Raw genomic sequence first — 12,089 nt, 5'->3', positions numbered from 1 at the left:
TCACACCACTTTCACATGCTTCAACTGAGATTGGATCTCCCACTTTGAGTAATCATCTCTCCCTTGATTCAATATTGCAGATGTTCTGTGTGCTAACATGAGGTGCCATTGGCGCATCCATCAAGAAGACCAATTCTTAGATAAATTTGTGTTTGTACCACAGAATATTTTGCATACTGTTCCCACCGCATCCAAGACTGCTGTTATCGCCACCCTCTTTAAAAACCCACCTTCAACCCCTTCATTCTCACCATTCAACTCCAACCTTTGCTTTCTTTCCAAAATTGCAATTACTCTCCTATTCGAGATCCTCCAGTTTGGTTCTGCACCATGCATAGCACTCAGACCATACTGGTCAACATCACAAATAACATATTCTGTTACTGTGGCTCTTTGGCTGTCCTTTCCTTGACCTCTTTGTCATCTTCAACACAATTAATTCTTCATTGCATCCTTCTCCAATGTCTCTTCTCTGTAGTGTACCTCTACGGCACTGCAATCTCCTGGTTCTGCTTATACCTCTTGCAACTCAGGCACAACATCATCTCACAAATCAACCTTTGCACCCAGGGGTCCATCCTTGGGCTACTCTTGTTCGCAGGCTATATGCGATTATCTTTCATATATATGCTAATAGCACCTGGTTGTAACTTTATATAGTCTCAGTAATTGTGTAAAAGCGACAACTCTTCTATTACTTCAAAAGATGTTGTTATACTCGCCAACTGCTTGTGTGACATCACGTCATGGATGGGCCAACATTCCTTCCAGCTTAATTTTACCAACGCCAAAATCATCATCAGCTCCTGCCAGCTGAGACCTTGCCTTGATTACTCCTCCCTGCTACTGCCCGAGTCAGAAGATGCAGAGTCTTGATTTACTCGATTACACACTCAGATTTCTCCTGGTCATTGGCTCTGTTACTCAGGCCCCTTTCTTCCACTTTCGCAACATTGCCCACATCTCCTTCTCTGCCTCTGCGACTCCCTTTCTTCTTCCCCCTCCAACAGGTGTCTTAGCTGAATTTTTTTTACATAGCAAACTCTCAAAAATGTGAATTCACATATTTTATGAAGCCGTTGTACAATTTGATTACGCGGTGTTTGCAGCAGGAGTGTCTTGATGCATCCCCTAGGTTAGATGTTTTAATATTTCTGCTGCTCTGCCTGTCGATTTCTGAGACTGATTTGTCATGATTAATTTCAGCTATCCCCCCCCCCCCCCCCATAAACTTGAAGTGGTTAGTTATAGAAGCGGTTAGTTATAGAAGCGGTTAGTTATAGAAGCGGTTAGTTATAGAAGCGGTTAGTTATAGAAGCGGTTAGTTATAGAAGCGAGTTTTTCGGGGAGGTATACTTTTAGGCATTATGATAGGTGGGTGCCATGTTATCTGAATTTTTCTTTTTCTTTGTGTACTTCAAGTAGTGTCTTGGAGTTGTGTTTTGCAACACAAGAATTGCAGACTATTTTTATCCCCAACAGGTCCATTGGCAGATTGTTGAAACTATTGAGTTGGTAAACGATGGCTCCGGTTTGGGATTTGGAATAGTAGGTGGAAGAACGACTGGTGTTGTTGTGAAGACCATTTTACCTGGAGGAGTCGCAGACCTGGTAAGGGGCTAAAAATAATATCAGTTACTTTTCACATTGTCATTTCATCAATGCTGTTCACCATTGTAGTGTTTATTGGGAGGATAAGTGAATAGATTGTAGATCTTCCACTGACTCCCAGTGGCTGCCAGTGCCCTTCCATAAAGCAATCCGGCAAGCACTTCTTGGTGATTTCTCTCCAGAGGTGAGATAGGAGGCCTGAAATTCCAACGATGCTGACCCTGCAATAAATTGAGGTAGGTGTCAGGAGAGGGGTTTGGAAAATATCTGGTAGGTGGCGTTGAAACTTGGTGCAGCATTGGGATATAAACCCCGCTGCTTAAAGGAGCAATGACAGTGACGGAACAATCAAGCAACCTAGAAAGAAAGACTTGCATTTCTACACCGCCTTTCACGACTTCATGTGGTCCCAAAGCGCTTTACAGCCAGTGAAGTACTTTTGAAGTGTAGTCTCCGTTGTAATAGAAACATAGAAACATATAAGATAGGAGCAGGAGTAGGCCATTCGGCCCCTCGAGCCTGCTCTGCCATTCAATGCGATCATGGCTGATCATCCAAATTCAGTACCCGGTCCCTGCTTTCTCCCCATACCCCTTGATCCCTTTAGCCTTAAGAAATATATCCAACTCCTTCTTGAATATATTTAATGAATTGGCCTCTACTGCCTTCTGTGGTAGAGAATTCCACAGGTTCACCACTCTCTCGGTGAAGAAATTCCTCCTCATTTCAGTCCTAAATGGCTTACCCCTTATCCTTAGACTGTGACCCCTGGTTCTGGACTCCCCGACCATCGGGAACATCCTTCCAGCACCTAGTCTGTCCAGTCCTGTCAGAATTTTATAAGTTTCAATGAGATCCCCTCTCATTCTTCTAAACTCCAGCGAGTACAAGCCCAATCGACCCAATCTCTCCTCATACGTCATTCCTGCCATCCCAGATATCAGCCTGGTGAATCTTCGCTGAACTCCTTCCATGGCAAGAACATCCTTCCTCAGATAAGGCGACCAAAACTGCACACAATACTCAAGATGTGGTCTCACCAAGGCCCTGTATAACTGCAGCAAGACATCCTTGTTCCTGTACTCAAACCCGCTCGCTACGAAGGCCAACATGCCATTTGCCTTCTTAACCGCCTGCTGCACCTGCATGCTTACCTTCAGCGACTGGTGCACAAGGACACTCGGGTCTCGTTGCACTTCCCCTTCTCCCAATCTATTGCCATTCAGATGATAACCTGCCTTCCTGTTTTTGACACCAAAGTGGATAACCTCACATTTATCCACGTTATATTGCATCTGCCATGCTTTTGCCCAGTCAACCAACCTGTCCAAATCACCCTGGAGTTTCTCGGTATCCTCCTCACAGCACACACGCCCACCCAGCTTTGTGTCGTCTGCAAATTTGGAGATATTACATCTAGTTCCCTTGTCTAGATCATTAATATATATTGTGAATAGCTGGGGCCCAAGGACCGATCCCTGCGGTACCCCACTAGCCACTGCCTGCCACTCGGAAAAAGACCCATTTATTCCAACTCTTTGCTTTCTGTCTGCCAACCAGTTCTCTATCCAAGTCAATACCTTGCCCCCAATCCCATGTGCCTTAATTTTGCACGCTAATCTCTTATGCGGGACCTTATCGAAAGCCTTCTGAAAGTCCAAATACACCACATCCACTGGTTCTTCCTTATCTATTTTACCAGTTACATTCTCAAAAAATTCCAGTAGATTAGTCAAGCACGATTTACCTTTTGTAAATCCATGTTGACTTTGTCCGATCCTGTCACTGTTTTCCAAGTGCTCTGCTATTACATCTTTTATAATGGACTCTAGCATTTTCCCCACTACCGATGTCAGGCTGTAATTCCCCGTTTTCTCTCTACCACCTTTTTTGAATAGTGGGGTAACATTAGCTACCCTCCAATCCATGGGTACAGGAGACTTTGGTTTATCTGGAGGTTGTATGTCCGGAAACCTCGATCTACCGGCAGAAATCAGGAGCCGTTCTGTTAGGTTGTTTTTCTTCTCGTGGCTTTTTTTTCCAACAGTCAGTCTTTGGAAAGTCTCTCTGAAGCTGTTGCTAAGCTACAGAGACGCTTCCAAGGTACGGGCCGACTGTTTGAAGCTGTTGCTAAGCAACAGTGTTTGTTGTCAATACGGAAAATCTCCGTATGCTTCAACATTAACTTTGTATGTCCGGCAGTTTTGATAGATCGGCAACAGTTCGGTCCCGTCGGCGCTGGATATAACAAAGTTTCCTGTACTGTTCCAGATTCCATCGAATGCTGGAAGATGATCAGCAAAGCATCAACTATTTCTAGGGCCACTTCCTTAAGTACCCTAGGATGTAGATTATCAGGCCCTGGGGATTTATCGGCCTTCAATCCCATCAATTTCCCTAACACCATTTCCCTACAAATATTGATTTCTTTCAATTCCTCCCTTTCATCAGACCCTATGTTCCCCGACATTTCTGGGAGGTTATTTGTGTCCTCCTTTGTGAAGACAGAACCAAAATATGTATTTAATTGGTCAGCTATTTCTTTGTTCCCTTTTATAAATTCCCCTGATTCTGACTGCAAGGGACCTATGCTTGACTTCACCAATCTTTTTCTCTTAACATATCTATAAAAGCTTTTAGTCAGTTTTTATGTTCCCTGAAAGCTTACTCTCATATTCTATTTTCCCTTTCTTAATAAATCCCTTTGTCCACCTTTGTTGAATCCTAAACTGCTCCCAATCCTCAAGTATACTGCTTTTTCTGGCCAATTTATATGTCCTCTCCTTGGATCTTATGCGATCCCTAATTTCCCTTGTTAGCCACGGTTGAGTCACCTTTTTTGTTTTATTTTTATGCCAAACTGGGATGAACAAATTCTGTAGTTCATCCATGCTGTCTTTGAATGTTTGCCATTGCCTATCCACCGTCAACCCTTTGAGTGACATTGCCCAATCAATCCTACCCAACTCACGCCTCAGACCATCGTAGTTTCCTTTATTTAAATTTAGGACCCTAGCCTCTGAGTCGACTGCTTCATTCTCCATCTTAATGAAGAATTCGATCATATTATGATCGCTCCTACCCAAGGGGCTTCGTACAACAAGATTGCTAATTAATCCTTTCTCGTTACATAATAATCAGCCTAAGATGGCCTGATCTCTGGTTGGTTCCTCGACATATTGGTCCAGGAAACCATCCCTTAAGCACTCCAGGAATTCCTCCTCCACAGTATTGTTACTAATTTGGTTAGCCCAATCTATATGTAGATTAAAGTCACCCATTATGACTGCTGTGCCCTTATTACATGCTTCTCTATCTCTAATTTCCCTTTTAATGCCATCCCCAACCTCTGCATTACTGTTTGGAGGTCTATATGCCACTCCCACTAACGTCTAATGTAGGAAACACGGCAGCCAATTTGCGCACAGCAAGCTCCCAGAAACAGCAATGTGACCAGATAATCTGTTTGTGATGTTGATTGAGGGATAAATATTGGCCAAGAGCTGCTGCTCTTCGAAATAGTTGCATAGGATCTTTTACATCCGCCTGAGAGAACAGATGGGGCCTCGGTTTAACGCTGCATCCGAAAGATAGCACCTCTGACAGTGCAGCACTCCCTCAGCACTGCACTGGAGTGTCAGCCTGGATTTTGGTGCTCAAGTCTCTGGAGCGGTACTTGAACCCACAACCTTCTGACTGAGGCGAGAGTGCTACCCACTGAGCCACGGCTAACACAGGCATGAAAGATAAGAGCCAGATTGAAGAAAGGTGCGACAAACTTCAGGGAGCCGGACCTGCATGTCCTTGTAACAGAGATACAGACCAGAAGTGACTGACTGAGGTCGGGGGTCAGCGACATGTAAAGAACATGGTGCGCACTTTGTAGAGGAAGGTGGCTGTGACAGTGATTGCCTCTTCCTTGAACCACAGGACTGCTTTTCAGTGCTGGAAGAAGTTTGACAAACTCACCTAAGCAGCCAATGTAAGCTACCTGCTCCCGCTGACCCTTCCTTGCAGTCTCAGTAGGGAGTGAAGGCTCTCAAGTGGCCTCAAATATCTGGGGTCCTGTTCTGAAAAGGAGGCTGCTGGTTAAACATCAGACTCACATGGAGGCACTCGACTGTCTTGGTAAACCTCAGTCAGGTGGCAGGAGTCAATTGCCAATTTGTTTAGCTGTTTATTGAGAGAAGATCAGGAACTTCTTTCAACAAAACTATCTGAATGAGCAAGAATCTCAGTCACTTTAAGGGATGAGCTAGCTTTCCAAACTAAATAGATCTGTGCAGCAGCCTGAGAGCATTCACTTCACTTAAAGATTGCATATCCAAGTTATGGCAGAGGGAAAGCATTTTGTACGGCTCACAACACAGGAGGCCATTTGGCCCATCTATCCTAATCTTTGCCAGCCTGTGTTACCTGAATTTTGATGTGTCCATTCCCTGTGTCTCCTTGTCTTCCTGTTATCCACTCATGCTTCCTTTCATCTCTCCCCTCTCGTACTTTGCCTCCCCAAATCCCTCATCTAACCCTTCACAATTCCTCAACCTTCCTGCTCTCCTGCCATCGTCCCAGTCTTAACTCCCTCTTGGATAACCCCACAGCTTCCATCTGTGCCTCTTTCGGCATTCTCCAAAGGGCCACTCGAGGCACTCATCGTTGCCTCTTTACGAGCAGCAAATCTAACTTGCCTATCTTACTGTCCCCCCATCTCCTGTGGCACCTTCTCCTTCTTTGAGCTTTTCATCTATTTCCACCCCTCTCATCTCCTTAAAGATCCTCATTCTCTACTGCCCCAAGCCCCACATAAAGTTTCCCACCAAGATATCTTTGTTGCTTTTCACCCTCAGCACCGAGCGACATTCCTCCTTGGTGATTTTTTTTTTTCCTCCATCTCAACTCACCTTGCCCTCTTTCCTCCGAGTTCACTGCCTTCCTGTCCTCCCGTAACCCCTGCCTCCATATAAACTCTCTGACCCATATTCACAGCCAACCCCTCAACCTTGCTATCTCATGTGGCGCCTCTATTCTCATCGTCTCAATTAAAGACAAGGCCATCACTTCCTTGTATCCCTCACGACTCGCATCCACCACTGGCTTCTCCTGACCTGTGCATTGCGACTTGCCCTGTGCTGCTACTTCAAATTTTCTACTTGGATCATCCGGGTAATGCTGAGCAAAGGGCACTAGAAACTGCTGACTAGCTGTGGTAGCAGTCCATCCTTTCTTTCCTAAGACAAGAGAACAGAATGCCAAAATGTTGCCTCAAATAACTATCTTTAAGCACTGCTTTCATTGTATCTTTGTGTGAGTACCTATGGGACAGGTTACTCAGTTGGATGACATGGCATGATACGAACCTAATGGTACTACTGTCAGCTCATTATCCCTCTCACTTGATGGTCTTGCAGCCAGTGATTTCTACGGTGGTCTCCTTGAAAAGTGTTTGTGGCTAAAATTACTTCGAGACATCTCTATCTATAGGTTATCCCTGTTTGGGTGTACCTCTACTGCTTGTAAGACAAGCTGATATATAAAGTACAATAAAGCAGGGACAGTGTCATGCATACGGCCTGCTACAAATCTAGGATACACATTTCTTGTGTGCAGCCTATTTAAAAATTGCTGCTGTGCATACAGGTTGTCATCGGAACTTCCTAGTTGTAATTATAGAATACATCTGAAGTGTCAACATTCACACAAATTATTCCATGCTTTAGTTCTGTTATGGTAGAACTACATCTAAGTAATCTAGTCTTGCTGCTGAACATTCTCCAGCATTAAAGTTTAAGCTGTGAGCAGAGGGGGCTTTATTTGCACGTGTGCTCAGTCTGGTGCTTGTCATGTATTGTTGGCTGATCTTGGCAGTTTTCTCCTGATGTCTTTACCAGTTCTTGTAAGTTTTTTCCTGCATTCGCCCTTGCTGCCACTTCCTCCCATGGGTGGTGGCCATCAACCCGATACAGTGTGTCCTTTTCTCCTGACTCCTGTAGTTACCTGGCTTTCCGTACTCTTGTTCTGCTTCATTTCTCAGCAGTATTCAGCTAATATCTGCCCTATGCTTGCAGGTGCCAATTCAGCTGTTTAAATGCCTCCTGATGTCAGTTCATAACTGATTGTCAGAATTATTGCTTTTGCCACTTCATTTGGTTTACCATCAGCCCATACAGAATGTTGCTCTGTTCCCTGAGTCCTACCAGGAGAGCATCCATTTCCAGGTAGCTATCTGGCTTTCATTATTTTGCTGTGCTTCATATCTCAGCAATATTAATGTAGAGAAAAACATTTTTCCATCATATAAGATACATCTTGAACTAGCTGCAAAAGAACTTGCTTGTAATTGATGCTTTCATGTAATCTGTCTCATAAACAGTCACAAATAACAATCTTATTTTCCATTTGTGATTAAAGGATGAACGACTTCAAAGTGGTGACCATATTCTGAAGATAGGTGACACAGACCTGCTTGGGATGGGTAGTGAGCAAGTGGCTCAGGTGCTGAGGCAGTGTGGGAATCGAGTCAAATTGGTGATCGCTAGAGGGGCCGTGGAAGACTCCTTGGCGGCTGCCCCTCAAGGACTTCCTGCTTTACCGTCTGTACCTCCTGTAGCAGAAGAGGCAAGTATGGTACCTGGTTTTCCTCTGGGGAAAAATAGAAAGTGAGAAAAGGATTTTCTAATTAGAGGTCGAACAGGCTTTCAACTAGAATTGAATATATTGTCACTAAATTTTGGACATATGTAATTTAAATTTTCACAGAACTCTTTGCATAGACTATGGGGGAAAATTTGGTATCGACCATTTTGGGGCGTAAACAATGCCTGGGTGCTAACTTTAGCACCCGGTGCTAATTAGTGTCAGCGACCGCAAAATTGAGTTTTAGCACCCCAAGAGGGAGGAGGAGCACTAAATCACTTCCTTCTTAGGACGCTAACGTCAGAGAGCAGGGTGGAGACTTCAGCAGCGCAGCGCACTGGGCCGTGCAGCGCTGCCGCGTTCAAAGGCTCCTTCCCTCCCTTAAAGGGAAAGGCCATCGCCGCAGGCTCTGCAATGTAAAAAGTACCTACCTGGACCACCCAAGCAGCCACGATCCTGTGCGATCACTGACTGGAACAGGAAAGGTATGTTTTTCTTTTACTTACCTCGGACACCTGGGCCTAGAAATTCGGTTGTGGGTTCGCCAGGGCTTTAGCGCCGGAAATTTAGCGCCGGCGCTAAGTCCCCCTGCGCGCGCCAAAAATTCAGTAGCGCCGCGCCCAAACGGCTGCCGGCGCTACTAGAGGGTGTCAGCGCCTCGAAATGGGCGCTGAGTGCCGCACTGCGGCGCAATTCCGGCGCTGCGGCACCCGATGCGGTGCGGCAGGCTGGGGAAGTGCAGGCCTCCTCCTTCAGTTAAGGAGGAGCTGCCTGCACCCGCCCGCTGGCCGTTCAAATGTTCAGAAGAATGAGCCCGGCACCTCGGACAAGTGCCGGGCTTGCAGGCCAGACGCATCTGTTCCGCGGGGGGGGGGTGGAGGAGTCCGGGGAGGGAGGCGCGGGCAGGCGGCCGGCCGCCGCGCGACCTTAATGCGCCGGCGCTAACTCCTGCAAAACTCGGTTGCCAAAGTCTTAGTTGCGGCTGCCACGGGCGAGGCGGCCGCAACTCAATTTCGGCGCTGGGGCCCGTCACCACGGCAACCGGGACGCTGCGCACACTGATGACATCATCGGTGCCGGCGCAGCGCAACCGGTGCAATGCCGACGGAAGGGCCCCACTGAATTTGCCAACTGGCCATAACTCCGGCGCTAGGCCCTCCAGCGCCCCAAATGGGGCGCTAAGCCTACTGAATTTCTAGGCCCTCGCCTTTAATCATCACCCCCGAAGCGGCTGGCCGCCTGACGCACACCTCCTGCAGCTGTCGTGTTTCCGACCGGCGCTGCTGCAGGGGGCAGAAGTCAATATTGGGTCCGGGGCGATGACGTCACAATCTCCAGGTGAAGGAGATCGGGGCGCAACGCCGTAGCGCCACCACAAAACTCCCGCCAAATATGGTGGGAGTCGATGTCAGCGCCGCGCCCGGGGGTGCTAACAGAAGGCACAAAGGCATCCAATTTCACCCCCTATATTTGTTTAAAATCATTTTGGGTTTATAATCCATTTTGTGCAACAATGAAGTAATTATGGGCTGATCTATTGTGGACACATTAGTATATATGTACTGCAGTATCTGAAGGCCAGAGATTGTGTATCTTGTGTAAACTAATTGCTTTGGAAATTGCTGACCATATTTTATCGCAGTATCTTAACTTTTTCCAGAACATCTTAACATATGCCAATAGAATTGAAAATTATTTTGAAATACCTTCGCCCACACCTTTTGCTGAGAGTAGTTGGAAGTTAATTTACAAATGTGCTGTAATTCCTACACTTACCAACTGTAGTGAGTTCCCAGCCTCAGCCCTGCCATTGGAGGTGGTCTAGTTAAAGGGCAGATGTTTCCCTACAGCAAAAGCAGGAAGACTAGTTAGTCTGATTGCTGCAACAGCAACAACTTGCATTTCTATAGCACATTTAATGTAGTAAAATGTCCCAAGGTGCCTCACAGGAGCATGATCAAACAAAATTTGACACTGAGCCACATAAGGAGCTATTAGGACAGATGACCAAAAGCTTGGTCAAATAGCTAGGTTTTAAGGAGCATCTTAAAGGAGGTAGAAAGGTGGAGAGTTTTAGGGAAGGAATTCCAGAACTTAGGGCCCAGGCAACTGAAGGCACGGCCGCCATTGGTGGAGCGATTAAAATCCTGGCAACTGGCTCGATTGATACTGACAAAAGGAAGATAATTATAGAATGGTAACAGCAAAGAAGGAGGCCATTCGGCTTGTTGAGCCCATGCCAGCTCTCTGCAAGAGAACTTCAGCTAGTCCCACTCCCCCCGCCCTTACCCCGTCCACTCCCCCGCCCTTACCCCGTAGCCCTGCAAAATTTTTTCCTTCAGGTGCTTATCCAATTCCCTTTTGAAAGCCACAATTGGATCTGTCTCCACCACCCTTTCACGCAGTGTATCCCAGATCCTAACCACTCGCTGCGTAAAAAAGTTTTTCCTCATGTCGCCTTTGGTTCTTCTGCCAATCACCTTAAATCTGTGTCCTCTGGTTCTCGACCCTTCCGCCAATGGGAACAGTTTCTCTCTATCTAGACCCCTCATGATTTTGAACACCTCTAAAAATTTCCTCTCCACCTTCTCTGCTCTAAGGAGAACAACCCCAGCTTCTCCAGTCTATCCACGTAACTGAAGTCCCTCATCCCTGGAACCATTCTTGTAAATCCTTTCTACACCCTCTCTATGGCCCTCACATCCTTCCTAAAGTGCGGTGCCCAGAATTGGACACAATACTCCAGTTGATGCTGAACCAGTGTTTTATAAAGGTTCATCATAACTTCCTTGCTATTGTACTCTATGCCTCTATTTATGAAGCCCAGGATCCCGTATGCTTTTTCTACCGCTTTCTCAACCTGCCCTGCCATCTTCAACGATTTGTGCACATATACCACCCAGTTGTACAAGGTATTGCCAGTTGTACAAGGTATTGGTGAGACCGCACCTGGAATACTGCGTACAGTTTTGGTGTCCATACTTAAGAAAGGACATACTTGCTCTCGAGTCAGTACAAAGAAGGTTCACTTGGTTAATCCCGGGGATGAGGGGATGGACATATGAGGAGAGGTTGAGTAGATTGGGACTCTACTCATTGGAGTTCAGAAGAATGAGAGGCGATCTTATTGAAACATATAAGATTGTGAAGGGGTTGGATCGGGTGGATGCGGGGAAGATGTTCCCGATGATGGGTGAAACTAGAACTAGGGGGCATAGTCTTAGAATAAGGGGCTGCTCTTTCAAAACTGAGATGAGGAGGAACTACTTCACTCAGAGGGTGGTAGGTCCATGGAATATGCTGCCCCAAAAAGCTGTAGAAGCTACATCATTACATAAATTTAAAACAGAAATAGACAGTTTCCTAGAAGTAAAGGGAATTAAGGGTTACGGGGAGCGGGCAGGAATTTGGACATGTGTCTAGGTTCGGATCGGTCATGGCCCTGTGGGTAGCGGAGCGGGCCAGGGGCCGTGTAGCCTGATCCTGCTCCTATTTCGTGTGTCTAATTCTGTTAGATTCAGGAGATGGTTCTGTGATAGTGGATTGGCAGTTAGGATCAGATCAGCCATGATCTTATTGAATGGCGGAGCAGGCTCGAGGGGCCGATTGGCCTACTCCTGCTCCTATTTCTTATGTTCTTATGTCTCTCTGTTCATGCACCCCCTTTAGAATTGTACCCTTCAGTTTATATTGCCTCTCTTCGTTCTTCCTACCAAAATGTATCACTCGCACTTTTCTGCGTTAAATTTCATCTGCCACGTGTCTGCCCATTCCACCAGCCTGTCTATGAATTCTTGAAGTCTATCACTATCCTCCTCACTGTTCACTATACTTCCAAGTTTTGT

General features: G+C 46.2%; 1 protein-coding gene across 1 annotated transcript in view; it reads left to right on the top strand.

Moving 5' to 3' along the window:
• mpdz (multiple PDZ domain crumbs cell polarity complex component) overlaps window positions 1-12,089 on the top strand; it is a 399,568-nt gene that overhangs the window by 78,489 nt on the left and 308,990 nt on the right. Inside the window, exons 8-9 of the mRNA XM_085986223.1 lie at window positions 1,483-1,611; window positions 8,020-8,267. Coding sequence (XP_085842349.1) covers window positions 1,483-1,611; window positions 8,020-8,267 — 377 coding nt within the window. The remainder of the gene's footprint in view (window positions 1-1,482; window positions 1,612-8,019; window positions 8,268-12,089) is intronic.

Source organism: Somniosus microcephalus, chromosome 1 (genome assembly GCF_052327205.1).
Source record: "Somniosus microcephalus isolate GS21.2 chromosome 1, FLI_Smic_1.0, whole genome shotgun sequence".
In the NCBI taxonomy this organism is placed as follows: Eukaryota; Metazoa; Chordata; class Chondrichthyes; order Squaliformes; family Somniosidae; genus Somniosus; species Somniosus microcephalus.
Note: the sequence above shows the minus strand (reverse complement) of the source record. Positions and strands in the feature narration are given on the sequence as shown.